The 22,689-nt window shown below is 41.3% G+C and overlaps 1 protein-coding gene and 1 long non-coding RNA gene across 2 annotated transcripts in view; one reads left to right on the forward strand and one right to left on the reverse strand.

The window, feature by feature from the left end:
• KHDRBS2 (KH RNA binding domain containing, signal transduction associated 2) overlaps nt 1-22,683 on the reverse strand; it is a 739,858-nt gene extending 717,175 nt beyond the window's left edge. The window contains exon 1 of the mRNA XM_019537588.1: nt 22,518-22,683. Within this exon, the coding sequence (XP_019393133.1) occupies nt 22,518-22,608 (91 nt within the window). The 5' untranslated portion in view covers nt 22,609-22,683. The remainder of the gene's footprint in view (nt 1-22,517) is intronic.
• LOC109311760 lies at nt 3,587-12,876 on the forward strand. Its single transcript, XR_002101604.1, has 3 exons — nt 3,587-3,597; nt 11,967-11,969; nt 12,784-12,876. It is a non-coding gene; the product is annotated as an uncharacterized LOC109311760 (long non-coding RNA).
• Nucleotides 22,684-22,689: the final 6 nt, after the last annotated feature.

The raw sequence follows: 22,689 nt of genomic DNA on the forward strand, positions 1-22,689 counted from the left end.
CTCTCAGCCTGTCATCGTAAGATCTGTTTTCCTGACCTCTGATAGAAGCACAAGTGGTCACCTATTGACATATTTTTTTTAATAGGAACCTGAAAACAATTATTAGTGTGTTAGAAACTTATGCTACAGTCATGGGGGTCTTTCACTACATCAAAGAGACAGACAGAACAAAACAAAAAACTCAGTATGACTTCAAATCTGAGGACATGCAACCAATTCATATTGCATGTGTCTACAATAGACAACAATGGTTACAAACATTGTTGCAAATGTCACTACAGCCACAGACCCCAAATCTCTATCAACTACTGGATCATCCACTGATGCTACTGTATCAGCCTGAAAAAAGCTATTTTTTTCCCCACTGCTTAAGTTCCTGGTCATCATGACTCTGCAAGGTCAATTATCTGGAATTGTTCTTTAAACAGACAAATGCTAAAATTTCTTCAAACCAGCAGAAAAAAATTCACAATGCACTACATGGTGAAATGTCTTTAATTGATTTTTTACAATTTAAATCTATTTAACAAATAGCTGCATTTAGTGTTTAAAATAAATTAGAAAATTAACATTTATTGCAATTATGAAGTGCCCTCATTAGAAAAGACATTGAGCTATATTTATATTTTACTAAGATAAATAAGATTTGAGAAGTGAGAGTGTATCTAAATTCCTCCCCTTAGCAGTCTCAATTGCAAGTCATAAGAAAGTTTGCTACTCAGGAAACTTCCTATACAGAACAGTAAACACTAGCTTATTTAGCAATAGAACAAACTCCAGCTGAACAATCAGAACATAATTGCAATGTGTTCCTCTTTTGGAAGGACTCACATACACTGGGGAAAAGCAGAAACTCTATAAAAGGTATACACTTAATCTGTTTGAGCAGGTAATTTGTATGTTTTGGACTATATTACAAATAGAATAGCTATTATTTAATTCAGAGAGGGTGCATCTACATGTGTCCCTGACTGCACATTTGTTACCCACGAGTACCTGTGGCAGCATCACAGGTAGTGCTTACATCACTGGTAGCATCACAGGTACTGCATACAGCAATGAGCTACTGCACAGCAGTGGCAGCATCACAGGTAGTGCCTACATCACTACTATGTCACTGTGGTGCAGATGCTACATCACTGTGGTGATGGAGTTACGAGGAACAAAGTTCAAATGTCTGACTAGATTTATCTCTGTGGGTACAGAATGTGTAACATTTATTGAGACAGCTTTGGAGGCTGTGCTCACCACCAGAATATCATACAATCCAAGTGATGAATTAGGCCATTATGAAGAATCAATTCTTACTCAATGTCCATATAGTACAAGGGAACCCAGGCTCCTCCTAAGCCTCATGAAGCTGCGGATTTGTGGAATAACCAGGGGCATACAGAGTTCTGCAGAACCACTGAGGTGCTTCAAGTATTTGATACAGCTTTTATTTTAAAGGCCACCCCTTCTCTAATCAACTGTGAGAGACTGCTGATGAGTTCTGAGTGGAGAAGTTACAGCAAACAGCTGTGTAATTCATCCTTAATTTGGTTATGAACCATTAGGATAAAAATAATCTAGGTTCTACTGAATCAGCTTTGTGACTGAGATTATCCAGTTCTACTTAAGGAATATAGGTATGGATAAAGAGGAACCATAGACTCTCTTCACTGGTGGCTTTCAGGAAGCTAGATAGAATGGTTTAGGAATAACAAAACTTGCATTTATGTTGGAGTAGATGACCTATATGGCCCTTTCAACACTATGGCTCCATGGGGAAATGTCTACCTGTGCACTTTACTGTACAGTAGACTAATTTGCTGCATAGTAAATCATCACCATCTACACGTGCATGGCAATTAGGTAGGCGTACACTAATTTACTTTGCCATCAGATAGTACTTGTGTCTGACAGGACTATCCAACAGTGCTGTAACTTACTGTGCTGAAACAAAACATGTAGACGGTGATGTCTGGATTAGTTTACACCAGTTCAAATTGTGTCGGGGTTTATTCAGTTACATTACTTGCATGTGTAGATGTGCCCTGGAAGTATAACAGCCTACAGAGATGATTAACCACAAGATGTCAAACTTTTCTATTTATGCCATGCCTCATTGAAAAATCTCTTAAGATACTCTACTTTCCTATTTGCTATTGTATAGAACAAGGAAGGGCAATTATTTTGACTGGAGGCCACTTCATGAGTTTTGGCGAGCTGTCAAGGAGCCCACCCCCTAGTCACCATCTTGGTGCTGGAAGTCCCACCCCCTAACTCCTGACCTTTGTCACTGGAAGTTCCTGCCCTTGCCCCAGAAGTACCTCTTTTGGGAAGGGGGTTTGCCATTGGTGAAGATCTTCTGAGGGAACAGCTTGAAAGGCTGGGCATCCACAAGTCAGCTGGCCCAGATGGAACGCTAAAGAATTGGCTGACGTCATAGCATGGCCAATGGAGAGGATATTTAAGCACTCATGGCATCTGGGAGAGGTTCCTGAAAATTGCAAGAGGGCCTTTCTTTGAGAAAGGAAAGAAGAAAGATCCAGGGAACTACAGGCCAATCAGTTTGACCTCAATCCCTGGAAAGATCTTGGGGGGAAAAACAAACAAACAAAAGCAAAGAAACCAACACCATCAGGCTAACAGAAGGCAACATTCTGAGAGATAGCCAACATGGCCTTGTTGTGGGTAGGTCTTACCTAACTAACCTCATTTCCTTTTATGACCAGGTAATACATCAGCTGGAAAAAGGAGAATAGGTTGATGTCATATATTTAGATTTCAAAAAAGCCTTTGACTTGGTCTCCCATGATGTCCTCATGGTAAAATTGGGGAACTGCAGCCTCAGCAACCTTACAGTCCGATGGCTAGGAAACTGGCTCCAGGGTCAGACCCAAAGAATCATAGTCAATACAACCAAGTCAACATAGTCCATGATGACCAGTGGTACTCCCCAGGGCTCAGTACTCTTTAATATATTAATAAATTATCTGAATTTGGGTGTCATAAGTGGACTAGCTAAGTTCACAGACAACACCAAATTATAGGGAAGTACAGTCATGCCAGAGGATAGGCTGGCAATTCAGGCCAACCTGGACAGGCTCGCAAGGTGGGCAGATCAAGACCTGATGACATTCAACATAGAGAAATACAAGATGCTCCACCTCAGAAGAAAAAACCTACATCATACTTAGACTCTACTAGTACCACTCAGATTGCTACACTCACTAGCACCACAACTGAAAGAGACTGGGGGGTCATGATTGACCACAAAATGAACATGAGCCACCAATGCGATGCCACAACCAGCAAAGCAAATAAAAATCTGGCTTGCATCTACTGATGCATCTCAAGCAAGACCCAGACAGTCCTCCCACTTCACTCGGCCTTGGTGAGGCCTCAGCTAGAGTACTGCATCCAACTCTGTGCTCCACAATTTAGAAAAGATGTGGAGAAGCTTGAGAGAGTCCAGAGGAGGGCCATGTGCATGATTAGAGGTCAATAGAACAGGTGTTATGAGGAGAGGCTAAGAAGCATGGTTCTCTTCAGCCTGGAGAAGCAAAGGCTCAGGGGTGACTTGGTGGCAACCTATAAGTATATATGGGGTATGTATGAGGAACTGGGGGAACATCTGCTCACCAGAGCACCCCAAAGGAAGACAAGGTCTAACAGTCATGAACTGCTGGAACAGCATTTTAGACTGGCTACAAGGAAAAACTTCTTTACTGTCTGAGTCTCCAGAGTCTGGAACAGACTTCCCCCAGGAGTGATACAAGCACCTACTCTGGCTACCTTTTGTCATGGAAAAATCTTAAATGTATGCTGACAACACAGAAGTGCCAGAACTGACATGCACATTTGACTCTGTGAGTGGAAAATTCTGAAGCTCACCCAGTGCGTGCCCCCTGGGTGACCTGTTGGCCTGTCAATCATTACTGACCTACTTTCCCCACAGGCGTATGCTCAGATTGTGTCAGCTCCTGACTGAGAGCATGCTCAGTCAGAACCTGACATGAGGTAATCAGACTAGAAATTTCTCTACGGAGAGCGTTTTGATTGGCCACCAAATTTTTATAAAAGACTAGAGAGCCCCTCCCTGGGTGTGTTGTGTGGGTGTTTGGAGTGGGTGGTTGGTGGAAGGAGACCAGACCCAGCGTGTTGCAGAGACTGCTCTTAGCGGAGACTGTCTCACGCTGTGGGGGAAACCCACTCGAGCTGAAAAAATAGGGACTGCTTTTCAGCTAGGCCTTCTGGCCTACTGGTCTCCTCCCTTGTTTGGCGTTTCGCATTGATCTCGTTACGGTTATTATTGTACTGATCTTCTGGCTTCTGAACATTGGCACCGATTAACGACCACCGATCCAAATCATCCCTACAACTTCGACTTCAGCTTCATTGTTTACCTGGCTTTTCGACCTCGGCTTCTACCTTCGACCATCCGTTTGTCCATTGGACTGGCATCAGGACCCCGCTCTTCCCGACATGTTACAGTTTTGTTTTGTTGTCCATCTCCTACCTATGAGCTGTTGACCAGCCCTGGGACTAGCAGTGGGCAGCTGCACCTATCCCTCAGGAGTAGAAAGCAAGGGCTCACTGTGAACCTTATGGGCTAACAGACCCCTCTGTTGTTGATTGTTTGCTGGTTCTGTAACTGTAACTGAAGAAAGCAACTTTGTGCTTCCGCTTCAAAGTGTGAGTAAATAAATCCTTCTTAGTTGAAACCATATGCTTAGGTGCCTCTCAGACTCCACAGCCGCTAATCCCACCTGATCGTGTTCTGATTGCCTCCCCGTCCCACCGTGACCCTGGGGCCCAATTCATTCGGATCTGTTCCCTGACACCTTTAAGAAACATTTGGATGCTTATCTTGCTGGGATGATCTGACCTCAGCTGATTTCCTGCCCCTTGGGCACAGGGCTGGATCTGATGAGTTCACAAGGTCCCTTCCAGCCCTAATGTCTATGAAATCTTGGAACCAACCCCCCCCCCCAAATTATATACTAAAAATAACATCCACGATAGCATATTTTAATTTTAAAGATTTTTTGTCCTGATTTGTGTGTGTTTTCATTGTGTATATACAGGTGATTTCATAATAGCTCAGAATGAAGTCTTACTCTTGTATACTGTGGTGTGAGTGTGGGGGTATAGGGTTTGTGAGGGGCTGTGGGGTATGTGTGAATGTGGGTGGGTATGGGGAGGTTGTGGGGGGTTTGTGTGGGGTCTGTGAAGGAGGAGGGTGGCTGGGTGTGTGTGGTGGGGGGGTGCAGGTAGTAGTGAGTGTGGCTCCCCCCAGAGACCAATGGTTGTGTGTTTGTGTGGGGGTGAGATTGTGTGTGGGGAGGGGGGGAGTATGATTATGGGATTTGCAGGGGAGGGCTTGTGGGTAAGGTGGGGTGTGTTTGGGATCTCCCCTGCACATGCATCCCCCTGAGCTGGTCAGCACCTGCCTCCATGCCACAACAGCCTGGAGCCCGCATGCCCTGCACCGACTCTCTAACAGGAGCAATAGCACACAGCCCACACAGCGCTGACCCAGCCCCCACACCTGCTCTGCACTGTCTGTCCATAGCACATCTTACCACCACCCTTTGTTTGCATTGGGGGTGGGACAGCTCCGTGCTGGACTGCCTTTCTTGGCAGCTTCTGACCCCAGCCCTGCAGTACTGGTAGGGACCTGCATACAGCCCCGCCCTGTGTCTGCTGCAGATTTTCCTGCTCATGCTGAACAGCTGGAGCAACACAGTGCTGGCAGGGCAGAAATGTGCTTGGCATGGGGGAAAAGTAGCCCCCTCACCCTCAGCACTGCCCACCACTTCCTGCAGCAGCTGTGCCAGCAGCTGTTGCTGCCTGGGCTGCCTAGAAAGGCAGTCCAGTGCAGAGCTGCCCCAGTCCCGCTGCAGGACATGCCACTGTTGGATGATGCGCAGGCCAGGAGGGACTGATGGACCCGCCAAAGGCCAGACAAAGCCCCTCTGTGAGCTAGATCTGGCCCATGGGCCATATTTTGACCACCTCTAGTATAGACCTTCCTCCACTTGAAAAGATCCAACACTCATGTAGCAACTACACCCAGCAATTATGCAGAAATTGTAATATTTGGAAAGTATTTATATAGATTTTATTGTAATAAGTATCATGTCATGCTTGCAAAAAATATAATCACATCATCATTGACATCATTATGATGTTTCCTCTCCAATATATGCTATTTCTATCTCTCATTAGACCCTCTCCCTTTCGGTTTTCTCTTCTACCCTTGGGTACTGTATCCAGTCAGTTGCCTCCTGTTTTCTCTTCTGTTTCTGCAGCTCTCAAGGATATTCCTTCCCCTACAGCTGGCAGCTCCAGTCCCGCCAGTGACTCAACTCACCTAAAATAGTTTTCAACTGTTACAAAGACAACTGCAAGCAAACACAACTACACAAACTCCTTCTCTTAATTTCCAGTTGGTTTTACAGGCAACAAGTCTGCTTCTTTACAAAGGAGATTGTAATACATTTACCTGGAGAAAACACAGAGTCAACTAACCACAGTCTGCAAACCACTAGAACCAGTACCTCTATTTCAGGTTTATGTTGTAATGCTTTTTAATACTAAAGAATTGTCTTCATAAGTTTCACCGCAAATGTAACACAGCTATGTAATTCAAATTTGTTAATAACAGACATCTCAGTCAGTCACCACACAGGGTTGCTGTATGCAAATTCACTTTTCAAAAACTTTTCAAAACATGTGTTGCTACTCTTAAAAAGAACGATGAAAGTGACACACCAAAAAAGAGTCTTGTTATAATGCTAAACTCAAAGATACAAAGAAACCTGGTCCCAAACTGTTTATTCAGGAAAGTCCAGAATTAAAGAACAGAGTAACTTCTTGAGAGCTACATGGAAAGAACTGCATATTTTAAAAGACTTGAACAAAGGGAAAGGGCAGACTGGGAAAGTTTGTCAGAAAGAGAGAGAGGAAATGCATGTAGATAAGAAAGGGAAGACAAAACAGGATATGAAGACCTGGCATTGTTTTGGAACAAAGGAAACCAACAAGAGAAAGGTGGAGAGTTGTCCAGGGCTTTGAATGAAAATACTAATAGAGTAAAAATTGATGCAGTGTTAAAGAGAACCAGCAAAAAAAACTGGAATGTGGTGATTTGGTAGATGAATTTTGAACAAGCTGAATTAGGCAGTTAGGAAGGAACAGGTTAAAAGAACAAAAACAGATGTAATAATCAGAGCCTGGACAAGTGTTCTGATCTGTGGTACAAAGACGAATGATGCATATCAATAAAAAGGGACCTTCTTGATTTGTTGCTCATAACACTTATATATTCCAATACATAATTCTATGACTTAACTAAAAATCTAAAACTGTATAACCTAAATATAAAAAGAATTAATATAAAAATTTACATATCCCAGGAATTTAAAGAAAAAGCAGCAATTGATTGTTTCAGTGTTGTCTTAGAGACTATATAACCTGAATTTAGACTCACAGAATCATAGAAATTTAGGGTTGGAAGGGACCCCAGGAGGTCATCTAGTTCAACCCTCTGCTCAAAGCAGGACCATCACCAACTAAATCAACCCAGTCAAATTTTGTCTAGCCCAGTTATGAAGATCTCCAAGGATGGAGATCCTACCACCTCTCCGGGTAGCCTGTTCCAGTGTTTTATTACTTTCCTAGTGAGAAAATTCTTCCTAATATCTAACCTAAACTTCCCTTGCTGCAACTTGAGACTGTTGCTTGTTGTTCTGTATTTGCCAACACTGAGAACATTCTAGCTCCATCCTCTTTTGAACCCCCCTTCAGGTAGTTGAAGGCTGCTATTAAAATCTCCCCTCAGTCTTTCTTTCTCTAGATTATATGAGCCCAGTTCCCTCAACCTTTCCTCATAAGTCATGTCTGCCAGCCCACTCAGCATTTTTGTTGCCCTACACTGGACACTCTCCAATTTGTCCACATCCTTTCTGTAAAGGGGTGCCCAAAACTGAATACAGTACTCCAGACATGGCCTCATCAGTGCTGAATACAGGGGAATAATCACTTCCTTTGACCTACTGATGACACAGCTACCAATGCAGCCCAGTATGCCATTAGCCTTCTTGGCAAGAAGGGCACACTGCTGGTTTATATTCAGCTTACTGTCTACATGTCCTTTTCTGCAGAGCTGCTACCCAGCCCGTCAGTCCCAAGCATGGGATTCTTCCATCCTAAATGCAGGACTTTGCACTTGTCCTTGTCAAACCTCATGAGATTTCTTTTAGCCCAATCCTCCAATTTGTTTTAGCCACTCCGAGTCCTAGCCCTACCCACCAGCATATCTACTACTCTCCCCAGCTCGGTGTCATTTGCAAATTTGCTGAGGGCACACTCTATGCATCTTCCAGGTCACTGATGAAGACATTGAACAAAACTGACCCCAGAACCAGCCCCCTGGGGCAGTCCACTTGATACCAGCTGCCAACATCAAGCCATTGCTATCTGAGTCTGATGCTCCAGCCAGTTTTCTATCCACCTTACAATCCATCCATACTTCCTTAGCTTGCCTGTGAGAATGCATCAAATATGACAGGTTGAGAGACAGGCTGACAGAGAGATTCTGGGTAAACTGCTTGGGGCCCTGTTTGAAGATATTTGCCAGACATTTAAGGCAGATGAAGAAACAGTAATAATTAGAAATGGGAAAGAAAGATGCAGCTCAGCTGTGGGTGTGAATTGGAAGTTGAAATACATTAAATGTAGTGGCTCATTGTGAGTTGAAAAAGAGCTAGTGCTGGGGGGGACTGAGGACAGTGGGAACTGCCATATATCTTATTCAGATGAGCTGCACTAACTTATCCTTGTAGTAGGTTCCTATTAGGGGTATGCAAAGTGGGCCATATTCAATTCAGATTCAGCTTGGTTTGGGGGACAGTGATTTGATTTGCTGATTTGCATCACTGTCCCGATTTGATTCCACCAAATTTGAATCTGAAGATTCAATTCTGATACAGAGACTCAGCGATTGGGCATTAAACTGCTGCCAAAAACAGTCATGTGCTCAGTAATGGAAGCCATTAATGAAAGAAACTATGAAGTAGATTAATGCAGCCAACACTGAGCATGGCTATAAAACACATGACCCACATTGAGCAAACATACAGATAGGAACTAGGACTGTACAAAGCTTTGGGTGCTGATTCGATTTGGAGGAGACCTGTCCCAATTCAGCAGCTGAATCTATGAATCCAAATCAAATCAGGAGACCCATTAATCTCTCCAAATTGAATTGGAAGACTCTGAAAATTTGACAATTTGGACATAGACACAGCTTTATATGGGTTTTTTCGCATACTTCAAGGTACCAGGGGGCTCGTGAAGGTTGAGATGGTGGGGTGGATGGAGCGTCCCATGGGAGCGCAGGGGGGTCCGTGCTCAGTGGTAAACCCAGAAGTGGACCAGAAGTACTCGGTGACTGGTGCCTCCTGGATCTGGAGGGGGCACCTGGGGTCCCCCCAGCCAATTGCTGAGCTGGAGAGGCATGAGGATCCCTGCGGACTCAGCGGCAGACTTGGAAGTGGACCAGAATTACTTCCGGTCCACTTCTGGGTCCACCACTGAGTACAGGGGGGGGCCCCAGGATGCTCCATCTGCCCCACCATCTCAGCATTCATGAGTTGCACCTGGTACTTCGGGGTATGTAGAAAAAACATATAAAGCTGTGTCTATTTCCAAATTGTCAGATCATAGTCTTCTGATTCAATTCAGAGATTAATGGGTCTCCTGATCCAATTTGGATTTACAGATTCAGCCACCGAATTGGGCCAAATCTTCTCCAATTTGAATCAGCACCAAAAGCTTTGCACAGCCCTAGTTTCTATCTGTATGTTTGTCTAATGTGAACCATGTATTTTATAGCTATGCTCAGTGTTGGGTGCATTTAATCAACTTCATAGTTTCATTCATGGCTTCCATTACTGAGCACATGCTTGATTCTGGCAGCAGTTTAATGATAAACAATGTATTTAGATGAGGTTTCCTTGTATACAGATGTAAGATGATGTTCCCCCCCCATGCTGATTGGTGAAAATAATCTCAATTTATATTTGAATAAATAGAGTATGTGGCAGGCACCTACATTGTAGTCCCAAACACAGAGCCAAATACAATAGCAAGAAGTCATAAAATTGCCCACAGAAACTTTGCTAAAGGTTAAAATAGGACCCTGAACTTCTGTTCCTCATTTTAAACAGTGAAAAGCTGCCAATTAATGTAAATACTGAGCAACAGCCAGCTTTAGCTATTTTGATTAAACAAAACTTTTCAGTGGGCAGTCTTGAAAGTTTACAGTTCTTTTAAAAAATCAAATAATGGCAAGGCTGAAAATTTCTATCTTGCACCATTTTTGGTGGTTGGAGGTGAAAGTGAGAATTTTATAGCTATTAAATTGGAATTTGTTTACTTATCTAAATATCTTACCTGAGTGTTTTTTAGCTTTCTCTTTTTGTTTAGTTTCCTTCATGACCTATTTTCTGTATTATCAACCTCTTTCCATATTAATTCCCCTTTCTTCACCCTCTCTTACTTTTCTAGCTCACTTCTCTTGATTGACATGTTCCTTTTTCTCTACTCTTTCCTCCCCGGCCCCTACCCCACCATCTTTTTGAAGATGCCTGCTACTGGGAGCTGGTATGATATTTCTGAAATATCCAAAGGCTATGAAAAGCAGGGGTAGGGGGAGCATGAAAGAGGAAAGAAACAGCCAAGGACTGATGCTTATTTGAAATTCATTTCTGTTTCCAGTTCAATATTTTGTGCAGTTCATAACGCATTAAACTCAGAGCCCTGGGTGTAATTCAAGCTGACTCTTTTGTTTTCTTTAATTAGACTTCTCTTTTCTTTATCTGCAAGAAATCTCCTTCAGTTAGCACATTTCTACAATTAACTACTTATACTGTTATCTCAGAGTATCTGAAACATGGAAAGGACTACACCCTTGCTCTTCTGCTTTCACCTCTTTCTAACTCCAGGCACATCATTTCAGGTAATGCATGTCCTTTTGAAGTGTCAAGACTCACACATGGTTTCTAAGACTACAGATTGAAATTGGGTGTGCACCTTCTTTGTATACAATTCAGTACAACTTACCACATGTGAATCTCTCTGAAAATCATTTTTTTCTGGAAGGGAAGGTGGAGTGATACACAAAATATAACCTACTTGCCTTTTGGCCTGCTTTTCTTGTTAAGAAAGCAGCATGCAGAGCTCCCCTTTGTTTTCCCATGGATTATTAAATTATTCTTTGAAGGCTGCTTTAGCAAATTTGCCCCAAGTCTGGAATTGCTTATAATTATGTTTTTCAAGAGACTACTAAAAATACAGAAGAATATAATCAGGGCCGTAGCAGCAAGCACGGAAATAGAAAACTTATCAATAGTTCAATGCAGTGCCGTTCCTTGATACACAAATGAGCACAACTGTGATTTCAGATGAAATCCTTTAAATTTAAGCATGTGAGGGAAGTGTTCAGTGCTTTGCAGAGGCACGGGCTTGGGGAACATGCCAATAAGGGAAGGGACTGCCCTCCCAACTCCTCCCCTAGTGCTTACACCTGTTGGGAAGCCTGTATCCTTCCCCTCACCCTTCAGGGCTATTCTTTAGAGGTTGGTTTTCTGTTGGTCAGTGGTTCTGATCCCTGGTTCTCATTGCTCCTATTCTTGCCTGCACCAGCTGACAAGCCCATACTGCTCGCCGCCACCACCAAAGAATATAATTCTGTGCTGTCCAGCTCCCTGAACTGAATCTGAACAGAAAAGCGAAAGAGGCATTGAGTCTATATTCAATGCTACACAGTATTGACTCTTTACAGGTGGCCCCATCACTTTCAAGGGTTTAAGTTTTTGTTTATGTAACAGCTGCAAAGGCTTGCTTGGCTGCAAGCTGAGTGGGCAAGCTGTGCCTAAGAACTTTGCAAGAAAAGTGGCAAAAAGTTTGTATAGGGTGTGACAGCTTTTCCAAAACAGAGAGTATGCATGCTTTTTACTGGAGCATTTGAACTGTGACCAGAAACCCCTTGCAAATCCCAGTCTGACTGGCTACTATGGAACTATAAATACTGAGGGAGCGAAAGACAGCTGAGGAGAAGCCACCAGGCTGGAGAGAGGGGCAGAGATTCAGACCCTCTCTGCCCTCAGGCAAAGGGAATGGAGCTGAGACTTGCTGGGGAGCAGACTTCAGGACAGAGGAGAACCTGAGTCATCCCAGGAGAAGCTGACTTCCCACCCGGGGTGGAGCTGTGCAATCAGGGATGCAGGTACTCAAGGAAAGAGGTGGGGGGGGGTTGGTAAGCTAGCTGGGAGCTAGGATAAGCTCCCTGGTCAGGGACCTGCAGAGGGAAGTCCTCTGTTTGGGCTGGAAAGGCTTGTACTGCAGGAACAGATACCTGCAGAGGGAATCCCCTGTCTGCATGTGGAGGTGGTGCTGGAGCACAGAGACAGCCCAAAGAGGGAGCAGGCTGTGAGAATCCCAAATCTGCATGGGTGTGTGAGAGGACACAACCCCTAGAGTTTGCAGGAGGTATATTTTTCAGAAGGAAACTAGAGAAAAGAAGCCTATTACCTGCAGTGGCTGATCAGAGACTTATTGTTGCTGGGTTACCCAGAAAGACCAGACTCCTCTTTCCCTGGAGCAGCAGAAGCCTCACCTCTGCCATCTAGTGGCTGATCATAATTATAGCTGTGTTGCCATTTATTGTTATGGAGGGGGATTATGACCAGAGGGAAATCAACCTCACTAATTGAGGGGGGAGGGGAGAAGGGGGAGTCTGTTTTAAAGGATCAGAACCAGGTGAATGTAAACACTGAGGTTGTTTGATGCCAGTGGGACCACCCAGTGTGGTGGTATTATTAATCTATTTTGCAACTGTAAATTCGATTCAAATTGTTGTATAAAATGTCTTTTTTTGGTTAATCACACTGTCCTCCATGGAACACTTCAGTCAGCAGACCTGCCTGCAGGGGTTCCCAGGGATACTGGCACTCTGATGATCCAAAATCCGGCACATCACCCAGCCTGGTGTGCCAGCACGGGTTACACTGAAAAGGAAAGCTTCTGTGCCTTACAGTTGCAGGAATAACTTCTCATACATCAAACTGAGGTAGATCTAACTCTTTTTTTTTCAGGACACGGGGGAAAAAAAGCCATAGGCAGGTGTGAGCTGCCATGCTTCACTTCACTCCTAGTTTAGAGATGAATATCCATCTCTTCTATGAGTGTGCAAGGATTGGGGGAGTTTGGGAAGCATTTGGGTAGATTATACTGATAAGTCAAATTTTGCCTAAAAAAGTGAGAAAGAGGAAGAAATTATTGTTATCAGCTGCACTCTTTCAGTTGGACTCTTAAGGAGATACTTTCAATACCTTGAACACAACTCAGCCTGACTGTCCAACTCTTCACAGAACTGACTTCTTCAACTAGAAAAGGAGTGCAGAAGTTATAAATAGGGGGCAGATGCCATCTAAAAGAAAGCACTCATTTGAAAGCATTTAGACATGGAATTGAGAATGGCAGGTTTGCATCCACGCTGAAGGAGAAAAATAATTCTTATATTCAAAAAACTGTAGTAAGCTCATAAGACAAGGAAAGAAAGGAGATTTTTCAGACTGAAAGTTATACAAAAAGTAGCATTTTTCTTCAACACCAGATTTTTTTCATTTAAATATGTTTATATTTGAAATACATTTTTATATTTAAAAAGTTAGCCTAACTGTTGTTGTGAAAAAAATGTTTTCCTCACTTCTAGTTACTAGTGTCAATTTATTCTGTTGTCACTATATATTTTCTTTTTGATCATCTTACTCAAATGGTTGGAATATTTCAAAATCAGTATATTAAAGCTTTAAAAGTTTCTGCTTCAAAAGAATTTAACATCCCCCCTCAGGTTTTATAATGGAAATTTAAAATGAACCATTACAAATCATAGGGGGAGAAGATATATTCTTTTGAATTTTCTGAAATTCCCCAACACTTTTCCTGCATTTTTTGATTACCTTTAATATAGACTTCCATCAAGAAGAAAGAATTAGTACCAGCAGTAATACCACCAGGAGTACCAGGAGTCAAATTATAATGTTGCAAGAGTTCCAGAAGACTGTAATAACTAGGATTGATTTTGCCCTTAAATTATAGCTATAATAATAACATCTTGCTCCTAAAAAGTTCTTTTCATCCATGGATTGTAAAGAACTTTGCAATTACAGTTAGCACTTTATCCTCATTTTACTAATAGAAAAGTTAAAGAAAACTTGACCAAGGTAATTATTAAAAAGGATCCATCAACTATGTCACTCAAATTGTATCTATGTGAAAGCCTTCAGTTGCCTACCAGATCTCAAGGATCTTTGATAGTACAACACAATGCTCACTGGGCTGCATACATCTCATAAGCTCCCTGTGGCTACATTATATTACTCACCCCTTTCTTTAAAAAAATAAACTAACTACCCTGTATGAACTCTTACATGGTCCATTGATGTTATTAACTCTACAGTGCATGCCAAATCAAAGGAATGAAAAGGCATTAGAGATAGAAAACCAGAATGAATGGAAGTTGTGTTTCATTATGCTGCTGTCTCTTCTTCCCATACCTTTCAGGCTATGGACAGCCTATTAATTTATAGTGCTACATATAGCACCTCAGCATTTTGTAGTGCTACAAAAACATAGCATTATGAGATATGCTGACCAAAGAACTAGGAAGTGACCTGAAAGGCAGCCTCTCCAGACAGGGAATAATATGGTATTGCTCCTTAGGTCCCAAAGCCTCCAGGGAGCCTGAACATCACTGACAGCCTGCCCTCTCTCCTGCTGAGGAAGGATGCAGGGTATCAATGATCAGCTGGCAGCTGCTGAAAACCAGCAGCTGTCAGACAGATCCTGCTACCTGCTGGGGCAGCATGGTCAAAGAGAACTGCTCTCCTCTCCCCCACAAGCCCCAAGGTGCTTCTGCTGCTGTGGAAGCCCCAGTTCTTGCTGGTGGTCAGGAGCCAATGACAGCTGAGCTCTTCCTGTAGTACCACAAGTGCCAGAGCATCATCTTTTGCCAGGGCTCTGGTAGTGGTGGCAAATATTACTGTGGTACTATCGTAGGGGCAAGACCCTGTGTTCTGGCAGCCAAAGCAGTGGTAGGAGGGTTCCAGAAAAGGTCTGTGATAGTTCACCAGCTAGGTAGGCCATCAGGCAGCCAGCTACTCTCTTCTTTCCTTCCTTCCCCTCGGAGGGTAGAGTTGGGAGGGAGAGGGAGAGAGAGCAGAGAACTGTGGGATGCTGCAGTCTCACAGACCCTTGTAGCACTACATATAATGAAAAAGACATTACATGTGGTACTACAAAACCTACTACAGAGAAGTTCCCTTTTTAAGCATCTACTTTTCTCTAGTTCTTGGGCCATGTTTGTACCACTAGACAGTTTGCACACCTGTAGGCTCACATTTGGCAGCACCACAAGAGCTTTTGTAGCAGTAAAAATGTAATGACTGTCCATATCCTCAGTTAACATGCATTTGGGTAGGATTAACCCTTACAATAACCAAATATTTTTTTCTATTTGTGGACTTAATTAAATTACATTTTACTATTCTTTTCCTTTCCCCTGATAGCATTTTCCAAAATTATGTGAAGTGGATAAATGGAGGGGCACCAGTCTCTTCCCTGTCAGTGCCATTACTGAAGGTGATGGAGAGAGATTTGAAAATGAATATAAGGAAACATTCCTATGCTAGGCAGTGGGGAGCATCAATAGTGCTGTAGTAGTTCAGATAAACCTCAGACACAAAAAATGCCTTTCACCTCCTCACTTTAACAGTCAGGGTAGATTTTGATATTCATGTAGAGTTGTTCCTTTACATTCAAGTAGTCCAAATGATTTCAAATATCTCTATACAGTATCAAGAATTACTCTGCAATTAAAAGGGTCAAAATACAGTGTTTAGTAATTGCACCTGTATTTCCCTTTCTATTGTAAGATAATTTACTGCATTTGAAATAAACATTTTCTAAGATGACAGATCAAATGACCCTTAACTGCTTCTATCTTACGAAAGGAAGACATTCTTTTTTTAATCTTTTTTTTTCTTTTTTCTTGAGACAAACCTATTTTTATTGCTAGTAAACTTAATGAAGTCCATACAAACAGTTTGATGCTGTTTCACCCAACTCTTACAATGTTATCTTGGTTATATTTCCTAATGCAAATTATTTTCTGGTCATTCTTTGTATTGTGTACAGACAGATAAAAACACCTTCTGAATCTATTAAAAGTCTTTTCGTACTGTTAGCCTTGTTTTTATTACCCAGGTATCAACTACGTATCCCATTAAAAAGTACCACTGTGGTAAAAAAAATTTACACTGCTTTCATTTTTCTTGCTTATTATTCCAGCCATTACTCTTCCTTGTCTCAGCCAATACCCCATATTTTTATAGGGATTAATTAAAGTCAATGGAAAGAGTCCTACTGATTTCAGTGGACTTTAACTCTGGCTTACGATGTTTAGCATTATTTATTAAGTGCAATAATATAAGTCTATATCTGTACTTCCTCTATTATTTATTTAATAATCTTCTAAATGTAATCAGCCTTTAGTATAGGCAAGTTTTAGAGAGGCACTTTACATCACTGTTTTCAGTGAATCCAGAACTCCTAAAGTATGCTAAAGACAATTTGTATGGTTCCCTTAGTCAATCTTCTAATTATTTACTCTGTGTTTCAAGAGACAACAAAGTAAATAATAATTAACAAAAACTTTTTACTTTCTAAACAGAGATCCTCTTTCACCTGATGTAAACATCAGGAAAAATATATGAGTAAAGCAAGTAGCAAAGTAGCTATTTGTAAAGTAATGCTAATGTATGGGTTTGTTTTTCAGATTTGATATTAATTTAGACAGAGTCACAACTAATATACTTTATTGCTGTTAAAACTGCAGATAGCAATTGCTAAATATTTTATTATATATAAGTAAATAAAAGTTACAGAAGTGTCTGTACCCTGACTATAGCAGGTCACAGGCTTAACCAATAACTTTTCACATTCCAGTGAAGAATATGAACTGCACATTCTGCATTACAAAGAAAAATAATTTGCATGCATTGACCGTATTATTGCCCTAAGATTCATAATGGAAATATATATTCATGAACTAAATCCACCTTGCTTTTTGAAAAGCAAATGAATTTCCATGAGTATCTAAAAATAAAATGCTATTAGTTATGACATAGTACCTTAAAATTATAGGAGACAAATACAAAAATATTGTGATGAGAATTCTGAGGCTAGCTAAAGTATTTATACCAGGGTAGCATCAATGACAATACTCAGAAATGAACGGCCACTCTGATCTCATGTACTGTCATTATAGCTATTACCTAATATATGGATATTTCCATTTGGGCAGATCTTTTGAATTTTGATTGAGTCATCTTCCAATGGGTATTTTCACCTCATATCTGTGAGCATGACATATCTTTTACATCATGTCATGCAACATTTCTTCAAACACAGAGACACATACAGGCCATTTTTATTTACCTATGCCTGTGTCTGGGACAAATTGCTTATACTAGGAGCGGACAAACATGCAGCTTCCCACTTGAACTAATGGTACTTCACAGAAAGTGCTGTAAGTTAGAGCAGATTCCCCGCCCCCCCCCCCCAACAAATGTTTGCTCCCTCCCATCTCCCCTTTCCTATCCTGCAAAAAACACCCAGGGTGGGGCCAGGCTACATCAACCCAGCCCCAGTCATGCCCCAAGGCTGACAGAAGTTAATAAAGGTGCTCTGCTTTGGAGCACCTTCACCTGAACCCCCAGATGGGAGTTAATTTATTGCATGAGAGGGCACTTTTAAAAGTGCTCTGCAACCATGCGCTTCTGTCAGTGAATGGCTATAATGCTTTTTCAGGGGACCAACTGTGCAACAAATGTCACTTCTGTCGGTGCCCACAGTGTCTCAGTGAAAATAATGATAAGGAAAAAGGAGAAAAACTTTTGTTTTAAAAAAACAAAGCATTTTTAGATGACTACATTGCTGTTCATCAGCCACAGTTACATGGCGTAAGTCATATACCTTTATCTTCATGTTTCCATGGATATTTTCATCATCTTCATGATTATTTATACTTATTCAAAACTTTTAAGGTCTATGCATTAGCTGTATTTCATGATCACCTACAGTAGGTACAATTTCTGCCACAATTGGATCTACTATCATACAAACAAGCATTTTATACTGAAGGTGCAGGTCAAAGATTTCTTTTACCTATTCATAGGATGGTTTTAGTTTTAGCATGTATTATCTACACTTATATATATATCTATATTAATGGGGAACAGTGAATACTAGAAGCAGTGATATTTAACAACAGCAACCAAAGAAGTTAATTACAGTCACTTTACAGTGAAGTCTATTGAAGTTTCCTGTAAAGGAATGTAGTTATTCTGCAGATGGCCATATAGCATAGTTCACTTAATATGGAGAAACCCCCATTAAATTCACATTTTGCTGGACATTGGGTTATCAGAAGCAAACACAATTTCCATAGATTTTGCTTTCTTTATAACAGGTTAAATCACATTTTTTAATAAACAGTTTGACACATTTCAATAGAAAAAGCAAATAGGGTACTACAGAACTGGCAAGTAATTACTAACCATCCATGTTTCATCAGCTTTTTCTAACAAACCACTTGCAGTTAATTTTTTTCATCTCTAATACTGTGATAATGACACAGGAATTGTTCTAACACAAATTCTTAAGGGAAATAGACTCTAGTTTATGGCTTTGCATGGAGTGTTAGGAGACCCAGGTTCATTTCTAGGCTCCACATGAGATATCCTCTGTGATTTTGGACAACTCAGTTTCTCTGTGCCTCAGTCACCCAGCTCTAAAATTTACCCATTACTCCCACTCTGTCACCTTTTTTCCTGCGGTACTGGGTAAGACAAAATTGTTTAATATGACAACTGCCCTATGCTTATATACTGGACCTAGAACAATGGAAATCTCAATGTTGAACTGGGGTCTTTAAGCTTTAGAGTAATATAATGGAAGTGCTCTGTATTTCTGTTGTGTGCGGAGTGCTCTCAGTCCTCACAAGCTTAAACAAGGTTTAACAGGGCTCTGCAACCTGACACAGCTGTGTGCAAGAGCCTTTTTCCTACCTATGGGGGAAAAAACATAGGGGAAAAGTACTTAGTCGCCTTTTAGATAAGCTAAACACTTTTAAAAGAAATGCATCATCATCTTTTGAATAGTTTTTGAAGAAACAAAAATATCTGTCATTTGATGTGTCCTGAACTGAAATTTGTACTTTGGAATTATTCGTCTATTGTCTGCTTTTTCAAGGATTCCACAGAAACTTGTCTTACTGTCAGATCTAGGTGCTAGCAACTGACAAGAAAAAAGTCACAGCGCTTTAAAAACAGAATGAATGCTGTCAGCTTTCAACTTTGAAGGAAGAAAAAGAAAACAATACTTTAATTGGAATATGTTGCCAATCAAGGGGAATGATAAATATAAAAGAATAGTTGTCAGATATCACTAAATATGAAGATCTTCATTCATTGTTTTTCAAAGAGAGGGAAAATAAAACAGATTTGGAAACCCTGGCTTCAAAAAATAGATATCCCATGGAAACTTAATGTTATAGAGGACTGTCTTTTTCCCCTCTTACTATTCCCTTTTGGCTGTTTTTCGAGGTATCCAAAAGGCATCCATAAAAAATTATGTCTGTCATACATACTTCCCTTCCAAGGGGAAAATCTACATCACTGACATTTATACCAAAGTAACAAGTATCACTGTTCCTGTTGCTTTAACTAGTTGCTCTCTTGAATGAAACTGTTTCAATAGCCATCATACATAAAAATGTAAAATGCATCTCTAGAAAGCTTGACAGATGGTGTTTTGAAGGATAATGCCAGGTATCTGGTGTGAATCCAACATTAGCATTCTCTACAGCTCCCACAGACAACACACCTTCATCTTTTTAAACATTCAGGTGCACTTAGAAACAGCAACACAGAGAAGAAACCAAAACAGAGTACGTTTACTCAGTCCTACTACTTTTCTGAAATACAGATTTGACACATATTGAAAACCCAGAAATAAACACCTGATATTTTTTCTTTGTTTCACACTTTATACTTTCAATTCTTTCTTTCATGTGTTTTCTCTCACATGCTCCCTCTCAGTAGCTGTCTCCCCCTGCTGGGAAAAGACCAAATTGCAAGGTTTAAGAATGCCCCTTTGAGAAATAAGAAATAAAAGGTTTATCATATTCACATTAGTATAACATCTATAAAAAAAGTACTGTAGTTATCTCAGCACCAAGATAGCCAAGTATATTAAATGTATCATTATTCATTCTGGATTTTCAGCTATCAAACAGAAGAACTCTATGAAACCTAGACTCAGTAACTTTGAGAATAATCAATAAACCATACATCTAAGAAAGACAATATGAAGACTGCTGACCTAGAGGAAGCTCTTAATGCTAATATTACAATTTTTAAATGGTTTTATATAGCTTACAGACATAACTGACCTTTGGAAATTATTCCTAGGTTTTTGGATAATTGCATTTTATACATTTTAAAGGGGATCATTAACATTTTTTGTTTTGTCTGGTTTTTAATCTCAGCTTCATTTCTGAGCCGGTTAGGACATCTTGATTTACGCTTCATTGTCACTAGTTCTCTTTTATATTTGCATTCCAATTTGACAGTATTTTAAATAAAGCAACTATACGCATGAGGAAAAGAAAGTACAAGGAAAGCTTAATTCATTATATTTCTAAATATTTAAAGTGCTGTACATTAAGGCAGGACATAAATTCAATAGGTATGTGACTTGTAAAAAAGGAGCAAATAATAAAGTTTTTAAAGTCTTCCCAGTTCTATAATATAGCTCATTGAAGTGAGTGAAATGCAGCTACGTTACACACACTGATTGCTATAATGAGAACAAAATGTTATCTATAACGTTCTTTAGATCAGTGGTTTCCAAAGTGGGGTGTGCAAGACAATCCATTGGGGTGCGAGAAGAAAATATTAGAACTTCTATTTATATTTATTTTTTATCTCATCTTTTTTAACTTCTATTTTTGTGTATGTTTTATAATGTACATAATATATTAGTAGAGTAGTACATGTATATAATTTATAAATAAATAAATATACATATATTGGGGGGGTGTGCTCAAATTTTTTTTACTGATAGTGGTGCGCGATCAGAAAAGTTTGGAGACCACTGCTTTAGATCATGGTACCCACCTAAGAGAAATGCAGCAAGTCCTTAATGAAATTGTGTCATGAAACTGATAAACCATATCCGGTGAATACATGAAATAATAAAGCCAATGGAAAACAATGCTGCAGAATAAACATAATACTGGATTTAGTTGCCATCAATAAGCCCTAGTACCTCAAGACAGAAACCAAGACAGAATAAGTATAATGGGAAACTAACATCCTTTGTGTAAATAAAATCAGGAGCCATGGAAGCCCTACCTCCAGCCCCCACTCGACTGTAACAACTCATTTATTCAATGAAACAATTTGCCCTTAATGAAAAAGCCATGAAGACAACCATTTTCCATAATACAAATAAAATAATATATATAATATATAAAAAAAAATAGATCTAGCTTTTTAGCTGAATGTTTGGTTCTATAAGTAAGATCCTCAGTACTCTGCCAGCAGGACCTATTTGTAAGCAAGCTTCAGAAAGTATTGGTGAGTGAGAGAGGAATGCTATTTTTTATAATGAATGCTCTCTGCTTTCCTAGGACAGGCAGACAAAATGTAGCCTGTACTTCGTAAAAGCAACGGCTTGCTCGTCATTGGCAAGCGGAGCTTCTACTAGAGACAGCATGACATCGTCCACAGCACGTCCTCATCCAGGGTTTAAAATATGCATCTAGCTGCCTCCCTACCCCTGTTTCAGTATCTTTACAGACAGCGGTGAGTGACTCGCTGGTACCCCTGTGCTTCAGAAATGCAGTAGAAATCCAGGCTACAGCTTGCATCCACAGGGACGCTGATGGGCAAGGGGCTGAGGTGGATTCACTTAAAGGAGGGGGAACCGAATCATAGAGAATGAGCGTTGGGAGTAACCTCAGGAGGTCACATCTAGTCCAACCCCCTACTCAAAGCAGGACCATCCCCAACTCGATCATCCCAGCCAAGGCTTTGTCTAGCCCGGTCTCAAGGATGGAGACTCCACCACCTCTCTTGGTCGCCTGTTCCAGTGCTTTTCTGCCTTCCTCGTGATGACGACGATGACAGTAACGACAGTAACAAGGAGCCCGCAAACACCTTTGCCCACTTCCGAAGTGGGGCTGAGCGGGGACACTACTTAGTGGCACCCGCTCCTGCCGGTGATGCCACCAGTGCCCCCAGCTGCCACCTCTGCCCGGCTCTCTCCCGTCAGGGAAGCCAAGGGCAGGGCTGCCCGGATGGCACCGGGGCGGGCAGGGGCTGGGCCGGGCTTACCTTCAGCCAGGAGGCGCATGGCGTGAACAAAGGACGGATCCAGGCTGTCTTTCTCTGCCATCAGCTCGGGCAGATATTTCTCCTGCTCCATAGCCCCGCCGCCGCCGCCGCGCCGCACTTCGGACCGGGCTCCGGGGGCTGCTCCGCAGGCGGAGGCTGGTGCCGGGAGCGG

This window comes from Crocodylus porosus, unplaced genomic scaffold, assembly GCF_001723895.1.
Source record: "Crocodylus porosus isolate Cpor-Errol unplaced genomic scaffold, CroPor_comp1, whole genome shotgun sequence".
NCBI lineage: Eukaryota > Metazoa > Chordata > Crocodylia > Crocodylidae > Crocodylus > Crocodylus porosus.